The sequence below is a fragment of the Aricia agestis genome, chromosome 4 (genome assembly GCF_905147365.1).
Source record: "Aricia agestis chromosome 4, ilAriAges1.1, whole genome shotgun sequence".
In the NCBI taxonomy this organism is placed as follows: domain Eukaryota; kingdom Metazoa; phylum Arthropoda; class Insecta; order Lepidoptera; family Lycaenidae; genus Aricia; species Aricia agestis.
In genome coordinates this window covers 19,158,468-19,177,306 of record NC_056409.1, presented here as the reverse complement: position 1 = coordinate 19,177,306, position 18,839 = coordinate 19,158,468, and the positions used below count along the sequence as shown (strand labels likewise).

Below are 18,839 nucleotides of genomic sequence, written 5' to 3'. Positions count from 1 at the left end.
ACTTTTTTGACCGACTACATCAGCCGTTACTAGTTCCTTATGCGTTTTGGTATTGCAATATTTCAGACTATAAATTTAAAGACACAATAATTAAATTTTAATTATTATAATATCATTAGGTTAATTAAAACTACCTTAACTTCTAATTTTTAATACAACCTTCTGAATAATGCCATAGCAGCAGCTGAACTTATGAGTAGGGACGCAGAATTGGGCGAGTAAGCCTTACTGATGACGCAAGAATCTTCAGTGTTGTTGAAGAACATGAAACTCGTGTTCTGTAGATTGTAAGTGATAAGAGCTTGGTCCAATTTGACTGCATCACTCTTCTTCAGATGTGGTGATCTTGTCAACTTCCAAAGCTCATCTGAAATTAGGAAGATAGTAAATTAAAAACTATACAGTTGTGTTTTTGAGAAGTTTAATACTTGCGGCTTTATTTTGTATATAGGAATATTATGAATAATAATATAATATGACCCATCAATCCCCAAGCGGCACCCGGCTGTCGCATAGCAATTGAAAATCTATTGTGTATGCGATTCCCACGATCGAGGTATTAGTAAATCGATATTTGACCATGTCTCATAAAGTCATGATAGTAATTCTATGTTCTCTTCTCGCTAAATTTTAAATAGTTTATAGTAACTAAATAAGAGGTAACCAATATAAAAGAGAAGCAGGTTTTTTTAAATTATTATTCAATGCATACTTAAATACTACGAGTATACAGGGTGTAACAAAAATAAGTGATAATACTTTAGGGTGTGTACGTGTTCCTTGTAGAGAGTTCACTGTGAGAGTAGCAGCGCTGAAAGATCAAAAAAATTTTTCAGTTTTGTATGGGGAAACTCGGGCCCTTGCTCATACAAAAGTGAAAAAAAAATTTTGGTCTTTCAGCGCTGCTACTTTCACAGTGAACTCTCTACAAGGAACATGTACACACCCTAAAGTATTATCACTTATTTTTGTTACACACTGTATAAGTAGATTGCTGTCTTATTTTTTCAAACAAATGGCCGTCTCAAACTCAATGTCGAAAGTGAAATGAACACAAAAGTATTTCAATGTCATGATCTTTCCGCGTGACTGAAGGAGATTATTGAAGCGACAAATTAGTTGAGTAGGCACATGAATTGTAAAAAAAAGTTTTTATCTTTTCCACAACAGACCGAATTTTTGCGACAACCAGAAGAAACACGACGATGAAGAGGACATGAACAGTAATAAAAGTATGTGGAGAAGTACTTACTGCCGCTGCCGCACTTTGAGATTAATAATAATTACTAATTAATAATTAAATAAAATTACTAATATTAATAAAATTAATAATTACTAATTAAATAAAATCGATCGTGGGAATCGCAGACAGATTTTCATTATCATAATCATATTTATTTGCTCAAAAACACTTACAAGGGTTGTTACAGTTATTGTTACAGTGCGGCATATTTTTCTATGACAATAGCGTGCAAAATTGAAAAAGAAACATAGTTCAATTGTTATTCGACAGCCGGCTGCCGCTTGGGGATTGATGGGTAAAATAAATATTTTGACATAATCCTCAAAGATTAAATTCTGTCAAAAAAGATTCTGTCTAACTCTTCATTAAGGGTTTACACAGACGGACCGCATTTCAACTGTAATCCAACCGAAAATTGCAGTGCAAGTGCAGTTTGAATGCAGTTGACACGACGGTGGTAGGCCCCAGTAGCAACAACGTTCGGAAAATGTTTGAAAAAAACTTATTCTGAATAAAATTTTTTGACTTTGACTTTGACTTTGACTGCAATACGACTGCAATAGAGCTGCAAACCAAACAGTTCACACGACTGCACGCCGACTGCAACTGAACTGCAATACGACTGCGCGTTTGTCGTGTCAACTGCATTCAAACTGCACTTGAACTGCAATTTGCAGTTGGGTTGCAGTTGAAATGCGGTCTGTCTGTGTAGACCCTGAGTGCGGCAGTAAGTTACACTAGTTGTCTCATAGCTTCACCCTGTGGTGTTTGGTCACTTTTATAAGTAAGACTAAACATCGGTATACTTACATGTACTGCTGTTTCCAACTGGATCGTCATAGCACGCAAATATAACAGCATAGTGCTCATAGTTTATACCCAATATGGAATATGTTTCTGTTTTTTGATCTGCAAGAATAATAAATACTTACCTATAACAAATTCTGATGGAAATAAATAAATTAAAAATGTGTACAAAGAAGTTAGACGTACAAAATATGATTAAAGAATGTAATTGCAAAAACTCTAGGACAAAAAACACTGAAATTCTTTTTGATTCATTACAAATAGTACCTACATGTTCGCTAGAATGTTTTTTATTACTATCAAGCTAATATTTTGTGAGTAGCTTCATTTTGATAAGACGAACAACAATTTCCTCTTCGAAAAATCTCGAAAGTGGTATAGCTGACAGAGATAGAAAGGATGGAAGGAAGGATAGTATAAGAATATAATATTTTCGATATTTTGATGGTCCCAAAATATGGATTGTTCTATTTGTAACATTGTCCTACAAATAGAACAATCCATATTTTGGGACCATCAAATCGAAATATTCTTATCCTTTCCTTCCTTCCATCCGGTCCTTACTATCCTTTCTATCTCTGTTAGCTACCACTTTCGAGATTTTCTGCAGAGGAAATTGTTGTTCGTCTTATCAAAATGAAGCTACTAACAAAAAATTAACTTGATATTAATTTAAAAAAAGTTCTAGGAAACCTGTACTGCAGGATCGTTCGTTTAGTTGTCAATTTATTTCGACTTTGAAATCTTCATAAAAAATTATCCTTACCTGTATAAGTAACAAGAAGAACGTCGTTGTTGCTCTTAGCATCGACAGCGAGGGAGACCGACCCGTTGTAGAAGCTGGAGGTGTTGTTGGCTATCCAGTGGATGGAGATATCGGTGGTGTTGTTGGTCTTGTGGCTGAACATGATCATGGCACAGTCTCCATCGATGTTCATATCAGACGCGACGGCTGCTAAATACCATTTTCCGTCTAGCTACAATTTTTTATTAAAAACTTTGATGGCAGTTCTGTTTTTGATGAAAGCGTTATATGTAGCATTGGTTACATTTAGTAAATAATTGACGATATAACAATGAACCAAGCATTCGGCTTGTTTACAAATTATGATACTATTGTTTAAGAATAAATTAATTCGATTACGTAATCCAATTTATCCTATTATTAATTAAGAAATATCAGTTCACTTACTTCTTTCAAATCAATCTCCATAGGTGCAATTTCTGGACAGCTGGCATTTTGTACTACACCTTCCACTTGATATTCTAGAAGGAACAGAATGACAACAATCTCCAACATTATGGCATTACTCGACTAAACCTTCGCAAGATGGAACAGATCTTAAATAAGATTTTTTCTAATTAACTCCTAGTTCAATTCCGTGAAGAAGTTGGTAATTGTTCTTTTAAGGTCGTCTCAAATAAAGAAACTACTGATGTATAAATCAAAGTTTTTCCACTTAAGTGCTCCCGATGTTTCGAATGACAAGATCAACATTAAAATCCTTAAAATGGAGAAAATCTATGCAATAATAATTATGTAAAAGCAGCTATCTTTATTAGCGACAGAAAACAAAATAAAGAATTCGTATTTCTTCTTATGCCACCAAAAATAAATTCAATTAATGATGCTTCTTGCTTTGCTATCGTAAATCGACATCATGAACAAATAAATAAAATATTTAGTATAATTAAACATTATTTTTTGTTACATACTTAAAGTGCCATTAATATTCATAAGTCACATAAAATTATTATAAAAATATTTGACTTTGTAGTCAAAAAAAAATAACGTTATCGTTCGTCAAGATTTTTATGAAAAGGGCTGCCGACATATCTTATATCTTTAAACGAGCAATTCTTGTCCATCATGATGATCCAAATCCAACGATTTTCATGAAATTTAGTATATAGGGGGTTTCGGGGGTGATAAATCGATCTAGCTAGGAATCATTTTTAGAAAATGTCATTTTATTCCTGTTTTATTGAATACCGAGCAAAGCTCGGTCACATAGCTAGTTATTATTATATGAGGGATATGTAGTATTATATTACGTTCCTCTCTTTGTTTTAATTTCATTGAACTAATTAAATATTCTGTCAATGAGTTCATATTATGATTTTTATCAAGCTATGGTGATGACTGATGAGTAATTTAAAATATCACACCTACTTACATATTTCTATTTACAGATTTAAGCTATTTTCTTAAATAATTTTGAAAATACGAGTTTCGCGACCACTAACGCTTTGCGTTTTACAGACCCTACCAAAATACTTAAAAAACAATATTATAATTATTAATTTCAAGGTTTTTAGTGTAATTGTCAATGCGAAATAAAATTATTAAAGGTAATTACCGTGGTGTATATAACATTTAATTTGTTGAAGCAAATTAAAAAACCGTCGTTTTCATAGAGACATCTTACTAGACGCTAGTATAATTTTGTTCATATTTTTTATAAGTACTTCATTATTTTTACAAATGAATTATTTTGTAAGCATTAGTCTTTTATCATTATGGATAGCATTACTTGTATTAGCAGATCCAAAATGTCCAGAATTAAAACCTGTTACACATTACAATTTTACTGCTGTAAGTATGAACTCTTTACTTTTTTAATCAAGAAGACATTACCTTTTTATTCAGATCTCCAAAACATGCCTACTTTTCTCCTATGTCCATAATATTACGATTATCAACAATTTAACCCATTTTACTAATACCTCTAGTTATGTACTTTAATAATAATATTATTGAAAATTTTAACTTCTTTTAGATGACGACAGGTGTTTGGTATGATTTAGCTCGCTACGAGGAACCAACAATTGAGAAGTCATCGACTGGAAACAGGTACACATTTGGCGCGAGGAAGGGATCTTCAGTTTTCTTCACTGTGGACGAGCTGTTAGATGGCAAACTAAACACCTTTAATGGCACACTGAAAGTTGCTGAAAATGCCGGTGATACTGCTCAGCTCATATACGATGTCAATGAAGAAGGTATTTCTTATATTATAGCCAAAATATAACCACTGAAATAAGATTGGTGTTTTCATATCATAAAAGAAAGTGATAATTATGTACGTGGGAGATGGCTCTCCCACAAGCTCCTCTTCGTGCTTCGGCACGAATGGGCTGGCTCGACCGGAGAAATACCACGTTCTCACAGAAAACCGGCGTGAAACAGCGCTTGCGCTGTATTTCGCCGAGTGAGTGAGTTCACCGGAGGCCCAATCCCCTACCCTATTCCCTGCCCTAAGCTCCCCTATTCCCTTCCCATCCCTAGCCTCCCCTATTCCCTCTTAAAAGGCCGGCAATGCACCTGCAGCTCTTCTGATGCTGTGACTCGTGTTCATGGGCGACGGAAGTTGCTTTCCATCAGGTGACCCGATTGCTCGTTTGCCCCCTTATTTCATAAAAAAAATACGTTAGGGTGTGTATGTACCGGAGGCCCAATCCCCTACCCTATTCCCTTCCCTACCCTCCCCTATTCCCTTCCCTTCCCTTCCCTAACCTCCCCTATTGCCCTGTTCCCTCTTAAAAGGCCGGCAACGCACCTGCAGCTGATGCTGCGAGTGTCCATGGGCGACGGAAGTTGCTTTCCATCAGGTGACCCGTTTGCTCGTTTGCCCCCTTATTTCATAAAAAAAAAAAAAAAAATGTGTCCCTTGCCTTCATTAAATTCGCTGTGAAAGTAGCTGCGCTGAAAGAGATTTTTTTTTGGTTTGAAGTTTAAAAAGTAACTCTTTAAATGTTGCTCCTTTCGCAGTCAGCTCTATACAGGGGTTATATACACCCAAAAGTGTTATCACGTTGTTTTGTCACGCTCTGTGTAATTAAAATTAATATTAATTAATTTGTCTCATTTCTTTTCCAGGGGGAATCCTAGTGTATCTTGATGTAATGGCAATCGAATATGATAAGTTCCTCATTATGTACTATTGCTTATTTGACGACAAGGCACAGAAGCGTAAAGGTGAGAATTTAATTTGTACTTATACTAGGACAGGTGCCCTATTATGAGCTGTTAAATCCATTCACTTTACGTCCTTATACAGTCAGATAAGGACGTAAAAAGAATGGATTTAAGAGCTCATGATAGAGGCCCAGGGCAAGTTTTATTGATTACTGATCGATACTCATTTTTTACTTTTGTGTGTTTATCCGTCTTTTACAGTAACGCCTTAGTTACTAACCTAATTAAAACATTACATACATAACTATGCACACTAAGTATGAAACGTAAGTGAAATTGTGTTGTTGGTACGGTAACAAAACCTTTAGTAAGAAATTTAGTACTTTAGGCTACTTTAGGCTATATTTTAGCTAGTCATGTAGATTGTATTGAATAATAGCTTTGTCCACACTGTGCTTTTTTCTGTTCGTCAAGGGCATGCGTTATAGCGCAGTCAATAGCAAACGTGAGGCATGCCCACGACGCATGCCCTCTGACCGTATCCAAAACTTCAAAAATGACAATATTGGCGTTGCGTTCCTTGACGCATTCAATTATTGAATGCGCCAATATGAAAGTTGATGACGAAAATAAGATGAAAGTGTACAGTGTGGACTTAGCTAATTATAATTTTCTAACAAGAAACGTACATTTTTAGACTATGTATGGATTTCCTCAAGAAAAATTGGAGCTGATAAGGAAAGTATTGATAAAATAAAGAATTTTATCAACAAGGCAGGTCTAATCGATCCTAAAAAATTGTTTTGGATTAAAGACGAAGATCATAAGAAAGTATCGGAACTATTAAAGCAACAAAGTTAAAATTGTAAAGACATCGGCGATCAGCCAGTAAGTATTGAAATATTAATAAGATTTAATAAAAATTATTGAAAAAAATAAATCTTTTAAATTTAAAGTTACCTATAATTACCCCATTAATATTAATTTGTTAGTAAACTTTCATGAAACAAAAGTAACTATTCATATTTCATTTATTGTCTATGTTTTGATAATATTTAGTCATTCTCTTTCTCCCTTCTACTTCTTCATCGACCTCTGTAGTATTGACATACTGTGCTTGCACATGAGCCGTCCAATATGAATCACACAATTCTGGACTGTGGTGTACTGTTTCTAAATAAACTGCACTCGACGATGTTCTTTTGACCAGAATATCTCGAGCTTTTGATAATGTTTCCTCGTCCAGTGAGTAAGATCTCGAAAGAATCCATGCAGAGACTGAAATCAACATAATATTTTTAGATTTTAATAGAATTAGGTTGGCTACATAAAATTCATAATTTTATTTTTACAGTTAGACAAATAACTCTATTTGTATGGTGAACTCTGTTTGTATGGTGAATAATCGTATTTGAAGCTCATTTTAGTCAATCAGCAAATTGATACTCCATCAAACTCATTTAAATTATTAACTTTAAGTTTTTATTTCAAATAGAAATATATTTTTGAGTAATAAAGTTCCAGAAAAGAATGATACTAAAGCAACAAATTTTATACTTACTGTATTTTATACGTAAATCATCACTCTTACATCCATATATTACGGCGTAGTCTTTATAGTCTGTATCAACTACCACCAAGGGAATCCCCACAGGATCTGCAAAAGTATGAAATTGATAAATATGTAAAAAATTTAACACTGAAGTAACAATCGGAATTTTATCGTGCTCTTCAGGTTTTCTTTCGAATTCCGCATCATAGTAAAATTTCAACAATATGAATAATAATTGGTGGGTATTTAGTCCTGCTAATTAGTCTGAGGCTCCAAGTAGTGGTCAGCTCACAAGGTCTGCTGACCTATGAGCTGACCACTACGTACATACGAATAACTACACTACACACGACATAGAAATATGTAAGTAGGTGTATTGTAAAATTTCAACAATATGAATAATAAATGGTGGGTATTTAGTCCTGCTAATTAGTCTGAGGCTCCAAGTAGTGGTCAGCTCACAAGGTCTGCTGACCTTGTGAGCTGACCACTACTATTCAATTTTGTATTATTCATCGTGAAGTCGCGCTTGGCCTGGTCTTACCTATATTACTTTTTGGTGTTGTGAATACTGCTTCATCTCCAGGGGCATAGGTCGTGTTCACGTGGAGCACATATTCTACTCTGTCCTTGATGTAGCCATGGCTGATCTCCAGTCTTCGTCCACAATAGTCGAAGATCTTGTAAGCGCATTGGCCGTAGTCTTCATACCAGGTTGGAAACCGTTGCATCTCGTACCACGTTCCAAGGAACTTAAAATTAGTGTTATGACTTATAATTTATAACATAAAGGTGCCGGTTGGCAGCGGGCGACACGAATCGGCGGCAGACGACGTGTCGTCGCGACGCTACTGGTTTCTATGTATTTATGAAAAGTGTCGCTAGCTTCGTGTCGCTAGCTGCGCAGGGTATTTCAACCGACTTCCAACTTGTACCTCAATATCACTGGATGGCATGGTTTATGTAATGGTGGTTATTATTTCAAACTTCGCGACAGAAAAACATAGATAGGTATACTTAACGATAAGGTATAATGAGTTTGTTGACTTGTTTTGTTATGATTTTATGACATACCTTTTCCATTTCAAAATATTTCATACTTTCTACTTCTGGACACAATCCAATCTGCAGCACTTGTCCATTACACAAGTAATATCTAAGGAAAACAATAACAATAATTAAAAATTTAAACATCTTAGATTTATTTATTTTTTATACGCATACATCTTACAACGAGATCTTATTTAGATAAACTGAATGTAGCCGATAACTGATAAAGATACGAGAGGTATATCTGCATTATCTGTTATGTTTTCCCAATTCAGAATTATTCTATAGCATGAAATGATGCAAGTTTCAATATTTTATTTCGGATTTTTATTTCAATTATTCAAAAGCAACTATATTTTACAAACACCGTTATTGGCTATAACTTGTGAAAAAAATCTTGTTAAATTCAAGCTTTAGCAGGTAGGATTATGTTAGTAAGTGCCATCTATCTGTAATATTATGTACCATACCAACAACTCGTTTCACAGTTGTTTCACAATGCGTTCACTAGATGGCAGAAAATTAATTTTTGATGGCAATTTCAGTTTGCTGCCTAAATTGTTCCTTCTATTAACCTACTGCAGCATATTAATAAGAAGGGGAAAAAGTTATACGCTGTATTACTTTTTCCCCTCTTAGTATGTAGGCTATTAAGTATCCCTTATGTAGACAAGAGTTCACTGTAAAGGTAGTAGCGCTGAAAGAGTTACTTTTAACTTCTATGTACTTACGAGAAATACGAGAAACATGTATAAATACAACCTGTAGGTATAAATAAAAATTTGTTTGTTTGTTGTTTAAATTGAAGACATAAGTTAATGACTTCATTAAGAGTCCGGGTGCCATTGAAATTCTCATACAAACTATAGGTAATTACCATCTTAAGCTGAATAATAACTCAAATATGGTAAATATTCTCAAATATGGGATTGATATTGGAAACGTTTGTATGAGAATTTCGATGGCACCAGGACTCTTAACTTATGTTTTCTATTTACCCACTTGGGTAACTAACAATTTGAACAATCCTTGTAACTTACAGCTACCTACTTCATCATCTAATCACTAATGTAACGATTTGGATGTTGTCTATAAAAACATACCAATGAGGTTTTATATGTGATATTGTCTAATACTGGCTGGAGACGCCTGAACTGATTTTTTTTCGGCTTGATATTTCTTAAGAGCGAATTTCATCGTGCAGAAGAATTACTTAAAATTAATTAATTCTTTTTTTGCATTTAATTCAATTCAATTCAATTCAAATCATTTATTTCGGGCATCAGTGGCCCATATAACAAATACCTTAAATCTAACATACATATCAATTATATAATAAATACCTTAAAACTAACATACATATCTTAATATATATATTTCTTGTGTGCGTGTGTATGTGACTGAACTCCTCCTAAACGACTGGACCAATTTTGATGAAATTTTTTGTGTGTGTTCGTGGAGATTCGAGAATGGTTTAGATTTACAGTTTGGTCTACTGGAAAATGTTTTTTCAATTAATTTCTTATTTATAAGGAGTTGTTGATTTTGGAATGTTTTACATTAGATCCGGCGGACGGCGCTATCATCGCATTTAATATTATTCTATTTCAATTTTAGTTTGTCCTGACAGATGGTGCTACGATTAATTTGAAAAAGATTTTGTTATTCAATTCATGTGCTGATTAAATATTAAATAAATAACACATAGGCTACAATTTTAACCGACTTTCAAAATGGGGGAGGTGTTATGTTCGTTTTCTTATATTCAACGATTACTCCGCCGTTTGTTAACCGATTTTCAAAATTTTTCTTTTGGTATATAGGGTATCATCCCAATTTGGTATTATATTCAGAAAAGTGGTGATCTGATGAAGGACCCATAAGTAATCGAGGGAACTCCTCAAAACTTATAGGGAAACATATGGTGACTTCGGTTTCGTGAGAAGTATTCTAAGCATATGCTACCAACAAGTAAGATTTTGCACCGAGATATACCTGGTATACCGTGGTTCGGAAGGTGCTGAGAGAATTCCTGATTCTTTATAGATACAAGTTTGGGAGTTTCGGCGTTGTTTTAAGAACAGAAAGCATATGCTACTATGCAAATTACATTCTTCATCATCATCATCATCATCATCACTACCATATTATACCATTTCATAGTCTTTTAGATCGAGACTCGAGTTTGTCAAGCGATAATTAAAAAAAATCTATATCTACCTAATATTATAAACCTGAAGAGTATGTTTGCTTGAACGCGTCAATCTCAGAAACTACAGGTCCGATTTAAAAACTTATCTCAGTGTTAGATAGATCATTTATCGAGTAAGACTCATCATTTATCGAGAAGGTTATATTATATTATTACTCTAAGACTAATACGACAGAAGAAACTCAGGAAAATGTGGGAAAAACGGGGGAAATATTTTTTATGGGAAAATGTACCTACGGATTCTGTAAAATTTCTAATTTACGCGGGCGAAGCCGCGCGGGACATCTAGTTTTATATATATTCTTAATATTAAGTTGTATTATATCCCCACTTGGGTATCACCGCGACGGGTAAATTTCGACGAGCTCACCTCTCCAGGCTCTGCGGCCGCTGCGAGAGCAACCTACCTGCCTACAACCAGCCTATCTGAATAATACCTGCCTGCATCTAGCCTACCTGCAACCTACCTATCTACAACCTACCTACCGAAACCTTTCCACCTGCACTCAAGTCCTATCTTCCTACAGCCTTCAGGGAAGTAAAGTACACATAGGCACAACAGGGTCACACTTTCTGAACGTTGAACCACGGCCCCTATTTTTTATATTCTATTTTTAAGTTAATTTCTATTACTTTTATTTTAACACTCTCTAACTACTATAAGTGTTACAACCTATACATAGAATCCACGTTTTTTATTCAAAATCATTTCCCGGTCCTATGGCCTCTATTTATACAAAAAACGACAGTTTTCAAAATGTTAGTTACCCACTCATGACTTTATCCAATCATGTCTTTAATTACAAAAAATTCTGTCTGTTGAAACCAATGATATTCTATGTTACTAACGTAACTAGATTGGAAGTTTACGGTAGCAAGAGCAACGCGTTGCCACTTCGAAGATGCCTGCAGGCATATCTCACATACATAATGACATAACGAATATATGACTTGACATTGTCTTTTGAACAAAAAAGTGGTTACGCATTTCTGAGAATCTTTTGTAAGACATTGCTACTCTAGTATTTTAAGAAACTCATTGGTTGAAACCGTCTAAGTCTAATAACTACAAAAATGACTTCTTCAGGTACTGAATTTCCTAAGAATTCAAAAGGATAGAACTTATCACTTCAATCAGTTCCAGTTACTTATTGCGATTACCTCCTGAAACTCCCGACAGTTTATGTTCTCGGGAACTTGCAGAGTTTAGACGCTCGTTGAATTTTATGGCACTTTTTACACTCGCGTATACTAAGCTGGTTCAAGGGGTTGACACAGTAGCATCTTGCGTGAAAAAGGAGAGTTTTTTTTCAAATGACGCAGTTGCGCTTCATCATAAAGCCGAAGACAATAAGAAAGTTGCATTACGTACTATCAGAGAAGATGATTCCTAGGCAGATGGCAGACCTAAGTAATTTGGTGGAGTTAAGTCAAACCCATCCGACCGATCACAGCTAACATTGAATTGACATAAGCCGACCATATGACGTAGGTCGTCATATATAACATATGACGTCAACTGCCTAATTTCATCGATGGTACATTCAAACTGCTCAATTTTATATTGTTAGTCGTTTTATATTCTTTACTAGCTGTTGCCCGCGACTTCGTCCGCGTGGACTTCAGTTTATAGCGCGCGATGTCAACAAAATTGGTGTCAAAAGATTTTATAAGAAAAAACCCTGATCAACAAAACCTTAAATCAAAACAGCTGTGCAGTGTGCACATAATATTTCATTTTTTAAATTAAACTTTATATTTTATGCCAAATTTTAAAGCTTATTTAGTCCCCCAATTACACAACTTTAACCATAAACTATTTATCATTGATAGGTTTAAGGTTACGTCACTGTATATAATATAAAGTACTGACTCATTAAATAACGTAAAAAAGAAATAACAATTGAAAAAACTCGATCAGTATAATATATATTATGATGATACCACCTCTTATAGAAAGATGTTGGGCAAGCGTTAGCGCGATGTAAGAGACGCACGGCGCCATCTAGTATGAATTTTTGTAACTAACTTAATTTGAACAAATTTTCGTATTTTCACCCCCTTACAACCCTTTTTTCCAGTAAAAAAGTAGCCTATGTCCTTTCTCAGGCTTTAGACTATCTGTATACAAAATTTCATTACAATCGGTTCGGTAGTTTTGGCGTGAAAGCGAGACAGACAGACAGACAGACAGAGATACTTTCGCATTTATAATATTAGTATAGATTGTCATTTATAATTGATAATGAAACAACTCATGTCATTTTATTATCTCACCGAATTTCACATGACAGGTATTTCAAGAATCTCCGACCTGTTAATTAAAGATTTCCATTCACGTGGCACCGGTGGTAAGCCTTTCAATCCTGGGATTAAGTAGGCCAAGGACAGCCCTGAACCTCAATCAATTTCATCAGATCTACGAGTATGTATTTGTGGATTATGGTATAACCAATGTACTCACCGCATAGTCTGATAACGGAATTCACACCGATATTGTCATCCTGAACTACGCCAGGCGTTTACGCTATCCCTATTAACATACAAAATATATTATTCTCTGACTGTCTGTCTGTCTGCTACGTCTTCACGCCCAAACCCTTGAATCGATTCTGCTAAAATTTGTATAGAGATACTTTGAGTCCCTAAAAAGGCATAGTATACTTTCTATCCCGAAAGATGTAAGGTTCCAGCGCGATGAACAAATTTGGCGCAACGGAGTTGTGGGAATCATCTACTCGTAGTTGATTGATATTTTCATTTGCAAAATACTACCAGTTTAACTTTATTATTATTTACTTCACCATTACCAGAAATTAGTAAATATACTCTTCTAGTTACATCGTTACAATATTGTATTAGTCTATTTGTTATTTAATTATAACTTATTATGTATTAATATGATCATTGATTTGTAACTTGTCACTTCATATTTTTAATATTCTTTCTATATTTAAAATTATCATTTTCATTTTTAATTTTGGTCAACTTGCTGGCAGCCCTAGTCAAGTTCTGTTGGAAATGCACAAACTTATCTTTGCTGCTGCCACAACATAATGTAATCTGTTGATAAGAAGACTGAGTCGAAATTGGCTTACCACGGTCGGAGTTGTTGATACTATCTACTGGCTGAAGTGAGGGGTTGATTACTATAATGCCTGAAGGTGAAATAGTAAATCGTGTACATCCTATCCTCCCGAGGTTTGTGGGATACAGTTTAGATAATAGTGGCGCTAAAACTATACCGTAAATACTTTCCTATCGATGCGATATAAAGCCAATTTAGTTTTCGTGTACCTCTTTATTTACTATGTTCTAACAAACATTTATTGGGAGCTGTTATAAATATTATAGCCTGAGGTTCTGCGAATGTATTTTTCTAAATTACTAGCTGTCCCGGCAAACGTTTCTTTGCGATATAAAGTAAGTATTTCGCCCGTATTATTTTATTGAAGTGACTAAATAAGTATGCCACCATGGCAACGTCCATCGCTATCCCGTCGCACAAACAATGGTCGCCGTCAGTCTCGAGTTGTAATAATTTACTATTATTTATTCAACAAATGCACATATCAATATAAAAAGTAGCCGATTTACAGACCCACTGAATATGCATATAAAATTTGGTTAAAATCAGTAAAGCCGTTTCGGTGGAATACGCGGCCTAACATTGTGACACGAGAATTTTATATAAGTATAAGATGATATTGTGTTTAGTACGGGAAAATGAAACAACAGATTGTGAAGTAATAATGTTAAAATCACCAGAAGTTAGTTGTGAAAAAGTCTACTCCATATTTTTCTGTGTATGCACAACTTGCGTCTGAGAAATCTTTCAGCACAAATGACTTTCTGTGTTCGGCTAACTCGGAATACTTCGTTAGAACAGCTTCTATTCGTTCCAAGTTCTGGCCTTGTAGCTTCTCCTTATTTCTGGACAGCACCCAGGTAAAAACTGGAATAAGAAGAACCTAAGTGTAGCTCATATTTTTACTACATTTTAAACATAAGGATTTCGTATAGGGTGAAACATTAAAAAGTGGTTCAACGGACAGCAATATTTCAATGTGGGAGAGAAAGTGGAGGACAGTGTGCGTTGGCATTTGCAATAACAGCTGAATAAAATATACTACGGCCTCACAGAAAACATGGTATCAATTTTAACGCTGTATTAAGTTGAGTTGGGTAAGTCCCAAGGAGGTAAGGATTTTAAAGGTGCAGAGATGGAACTCATGTTGTCAGAGTCCATAGTTTAGGGGCTCATATTGAAAAATCATTAAATGCAGTCGTGGATGATATTCAGAATATCCATATTTATGGATCATATAATATCCATATGATAGTCATGGATGATATTCAGAATTTGGAATTCCTGCCAAAACGGCTTCAGCACTTCATTAAGATTTAAGTGGAAAATTAAATGCAACAATACCAACCGTAATGAGTCCTCATTTTCTTCTTTAAAGTCTTGCAGGTGTATGCGATCGCGTAATTGTCGTAGTCCGTAGACAATATGAAGAATGGAAATTGGAGAACTTTGTCTGTGAAATAAAGATATTATAATATAGGTATACCTAAATGATGCCAGATTGCTATGAGCTTGTTCAAGGGTACCTCTAGATGTTGCCATAAGCTCGTTTATCATGCGGAAAGTACATTCGATGTGGTGAAACCTGGCCTTTTTGGGCGTAAGTACTCCATACGAAATTTGTTTAAACCGGTTTAACAATTTAAGAATAGTTACCTGTTTACATTATTCCCACCAAATAATCCAATCAAGCACTGGATTGTTACTAGAATAATGTAAATGTGGGTTACTGGAACTTTAACGTGGGAGAGACATGCTTCGTCACGAATGGGCCGGCTCAACCGGAGAAATACCACGGGCCCACAGAAAACCGGCGTGTAACAGCGCTTGCGCTGTGCTTCGCCGAGTGAGTGAGTTTACCGGAGGACCAACCCCCTATCCCTTTTCCCTTCCCTACCCTCCCCTATTACCCTATTCCCTCTTAAAAGGCCGGCAACGCTCCTGCAGCTTTTCTGATGCTGCGAGTGTCCATAGGCGACAGAAGTTGCTTTCCATCAGGTGACCCGCTTGCTCGTTTGTCCCCTTATTACATTAAAAAACAGTGATCAGATCACTAGATTGTAGTAATGTAAACCCGCAATAAGATGACAAATACTCAGACTCTATCTAACATATTTAAAAAAATCCTACCTCCATCTTCATGACTGACTATGAACTGCGCCTTGGTACCAGCATCAAAAGTAGGGTCCACTCTTGCAAAATACGACTTCTGAGTTCGGTTCCCGTTGTCAGTATCCACATAAGTCTCTCTGAGGGTGTATCCAAGATTGTCTTCTTGGAATTCGAGAGAGGCACAGTCGTAGATACTGCGACCATCGCTAGCGTAGCTGCCTACATTGTACCATAAGCCTGAAAACTGAAAGTATGTAACATTAGTATTTATAGAGGATCATGCAACAGGCTTTTTATGAGACCAGTCAGGTTGAGGTGATATTTAAATTGATGACAAGTATTAAAGTTATTGTTTATATTCATAACTTAAGTAAAAGCTTATCGCAGAATTTATCGCATAACTACAATAATATTAAGTTCTAAGAATATATTCTTCTTAATACTATCAGTTTGTAGAATTGTTTACTGTTGTTTAAAATAGATATTATATTTTACACTTAGCTTTAGGATTTGAATTTAATTTTATTTAAATGTAATTCAAATTTTCTTAATTTAATTCGAATTTATGTAAATGGTAAAGCCAAAAAAATATTTTTTAAATTCGTCTCACCTTGGTATAATCCAGGTTCTCGTGTATTTTCACGTTCGGACATTCACCAGGTAGGGTGAATTCTGCGCAATAAGCGCAAGCCACCAGCGATATGAGTATGAGCAACATCTTGGGGCACAAACTGGCCGAGTGTTTGCTCACAAGTGGATAGCGGGACGCGTCCCACGCTGTAATTATCCAATGACCTGACCCCACGATTGTGGCAGTAAGATTGCTGATTAGGCAGCAACAGACAAAGCGTAAAACTCTGGGCTCCTTAAAATCCATACTAATACTATAAATGCGAAAGTCTGTCTGTCGGTTACCTCCTCACGCCCAAACCGTTGAAGTCTCTGAACCGATTTGCTGCGTACGGAGTTGATTTGGTATGGAGAACGGAGATGCGGGCGTCATTTAAGGCGTAAGCGACAAAATGGTTTTTGTCGCATAATTTAAAAACCATAAATACATTTCATATAAGCTATGGGCAAATTAAAGAGTATGCTTGAACCAATTTATGTACAAATTTTGGAAGCTTAAATCACTCTCCTCTGTTGGCAAAATAGGAATCCCTTTTTTTACAGAGGTCATTTTGATTGATTATTCTGTGTTATAAAAGTTGACCAATGGTGTTATGATATGGGTAATTCAAAGACAAAGACATGATGAATACTGACAATGAACTTTCATTTCTTAGCTTTAGTCATTGCTGAGAAAAATCGATATCGCTGCAGCCAAATTATCAAGGCGTCGCGTCGCCTCATCTTCGCGCAAAGTAAACATTTCACCACAATATATTGTTATAACTTATAATATGTATTTATGTAAATATCTCAAAACTTTAAAAATAGAAATATTTCAATAGCCAATAGTACAAACATACTGTTCCCTTCAAGTTATTCTGACTTAGATAGCGTAGGCATGAAAATATTAAAGTGCCCATAAACTGTAACCGATGCGGATACTAAAAACTGTTCATTCTGGAAAATCATTCTTAAAAGAATGACAACGTACGAAGCCATGTCTGTTATAGTCAGCCCCACGGCCGTAGCTAGAGGGGGGCATTGGGGGGCAATGCCCTACCTTAAAATCATAATGCCCTACCTTAAAAATACCAAAACCCAAGAAATCAATAAATTATGATCATTTTTTTGTACTTCTGCCCTACCTGTAACCAATGCTGCCCTACCTCAAATCTGACTGTAGCTACAGCCCTGGTCAGCCCAATTAGTGAAGGCAGTAAGTGCTCTATTGCCACTCTTTAAGGAATCGCTCAGTGCGACCAGGGCCTTATGTGCAACAGTTTTTATCTTGCAAGTATACACGCGCGACGCTGGAAATAAAAGGGAGCATTTATTTTTAATACATAAGAGGAAGCCATCAATTTGCGCAGACTTATATTGAAACTCTTATGTATTTTATTTGCAATTTCCTCAACTTTATATGACGCAGCGCACGTATTCGCTTTTGACCAAATGAAACTGCAATAAATGCACCGCTGCTATTAATTTTAAGCAGGTGAGCTTCGGACTGAAATTTAAAAAGTTGAATGCAACCTCTACCAACCCGGCTTTACTAGTTATGTTGTGAATTATAAAATAGCGTGCCTTCTCACGCATATAATATTATATACGAATAATAAGAGAGCGATATCATTTTGTTAGGCCAAGTTGTACCTATCTGGGTTTGCTAATCTATATTAAAATGGTGCCTTGAAGAATAGAAGAGATTAATCGTATTTGAGTTAGGTTATATCTTTATTATTTAGGATTTACTTCAGAGCAGGCAGAAGTCTTTTGACGTGGGAGAGCCATGCTTCGGCACGAATGGACCGGCTCGACCGGAGAAATACCACGTCCTCACAGAAAACCGGCGTGAAACAGCGCTTGCGCTGTGTTTCGCCGAGTGAGTGAGTTTACCGGAGGCCCAATCCCCTACCCTATTCCCTTCCCTACCCTCCCCTATTCCCTTCCCTTCCCATCCCTACCCTCCCCTTACCTATTCCCTCTTAAAAGGCCGGCAACGCACCTGCAGCTCTTCTGATGCTGCGAGTGTCCATGGGCGACGGAAGTTGCTTTCCATCAGGTGACCCGTTTGCTCGTTTGCCCCCTTATTTAAAAAAAAAGTGGACCTAGATGTACAGGTAAAATAGAAACAAAGGCATAGTAGAAAGCAGATTATGTATATCAGATATACATAATCTGCTTTCTACTATGCCTTACTATACTACTAGATTCTGTTGCCGCTATAACAACAAATACTACAAA

At 35.8% G+C, this 18,839-nt stretch overlaps 4 protein-coding genes across 4 annotated transcripts; 1 reads left to right on the top strand and 3 right to left on the bottom strand.

Annotated features, from left to right (window-relative positions):
* Nucleotides 1–112: 112 nt before the first annotated feature.
* On the bottom strand, nt 113–3,519 carry LOC121726653 (insecticyanin-A-like). Its single transcript, XM_042114103.1, has 4 exons — nt 3,243–3,519; nt 2,817–3,027; nt 2,054–2,152; nt 113–367 (listed from the first exon to the last, which is right to left on the bottom strand). Exons 1-4 carry the CDS (start codon nt 3,348–3,350, stop codon nt 150–152), a joined length of 636 nt encoding a protein of 211 aa, XP_041970037.1. The 5' UTR covers nt 3,351–3,519; the 3' UTR covers nt 113–149.
* A 945-nt stretch (nt 3,520–4,464) lies between these two features.
* On the top strand, nt 4,465–6,876 carry LOC121726655 (bilin-binding protein-like). The gene is made up of 4 exons (XM_042114105.1): nt 4,465–4,646; nt 4,831–5,053; nt 5,931–6,029; nt 6,667–6,876. Exons 1-4 carry the CDS (start codon nt 4,536–4,538, stop codon nt 6,828–6,830), a joined length of 597 nt encoding a protein of 198 aa, XP_041970039.1. The 5' UTR covers nt 4,465–4,535; the 3' UTR covers nt 6,831–6,876.
* A 120-nt stretch (nt 6,877–6,996) lies between these two features.
* Nucleotides 6,997–8,727, bottom strand: LOC121726142 (lopap-like). Its single transcript, XM_042113374.1, has 4 exons — nt 8,596–8,727; nt 8,066–8,273; nt 7,531–7,626; nt 6,997–7,247 (listed from the first exon to the last, which is right to left on the bottom strand). Exons 1-4 carry the CDS (start codon nt 8,713–8,715, stop codon nt 6,997–6,999), a joined length of 675 nt encoding a protein of 224 aa, XP_041969308.1. The 5' UTR covers nt 8,716–8,727.
* Nucleotides 8,728–14,522: 5,795 nt separating this feature from the next.
* Nucleotides 14,523–16,752, bottom strand: LOC121726654 (insecticyanin-A-like). Its single transcript, XM_042114104.1, has 4 exons — nt 16,594–16,752; nt 16,002–16,227; nt 15,220–15,324; nt 14,523–14,738 (listed from the first exon to the last, which is right to left on the bottom strand). The coding sequence occupies exons 1-4, from the start codon at nt 16,699–16,701 to the stop codon at nt 14,545–14,547; spliced, it is 633 nt and encodes a 210-aa protein (XP_041970038.1). The 5' UTR covers nt 16,702–16,752; the 3' UTR covers nt 14,523–14,544.
* Between the last annotated feature and the right edge of the window lie 2,087 nt (nt 16,753–18,839).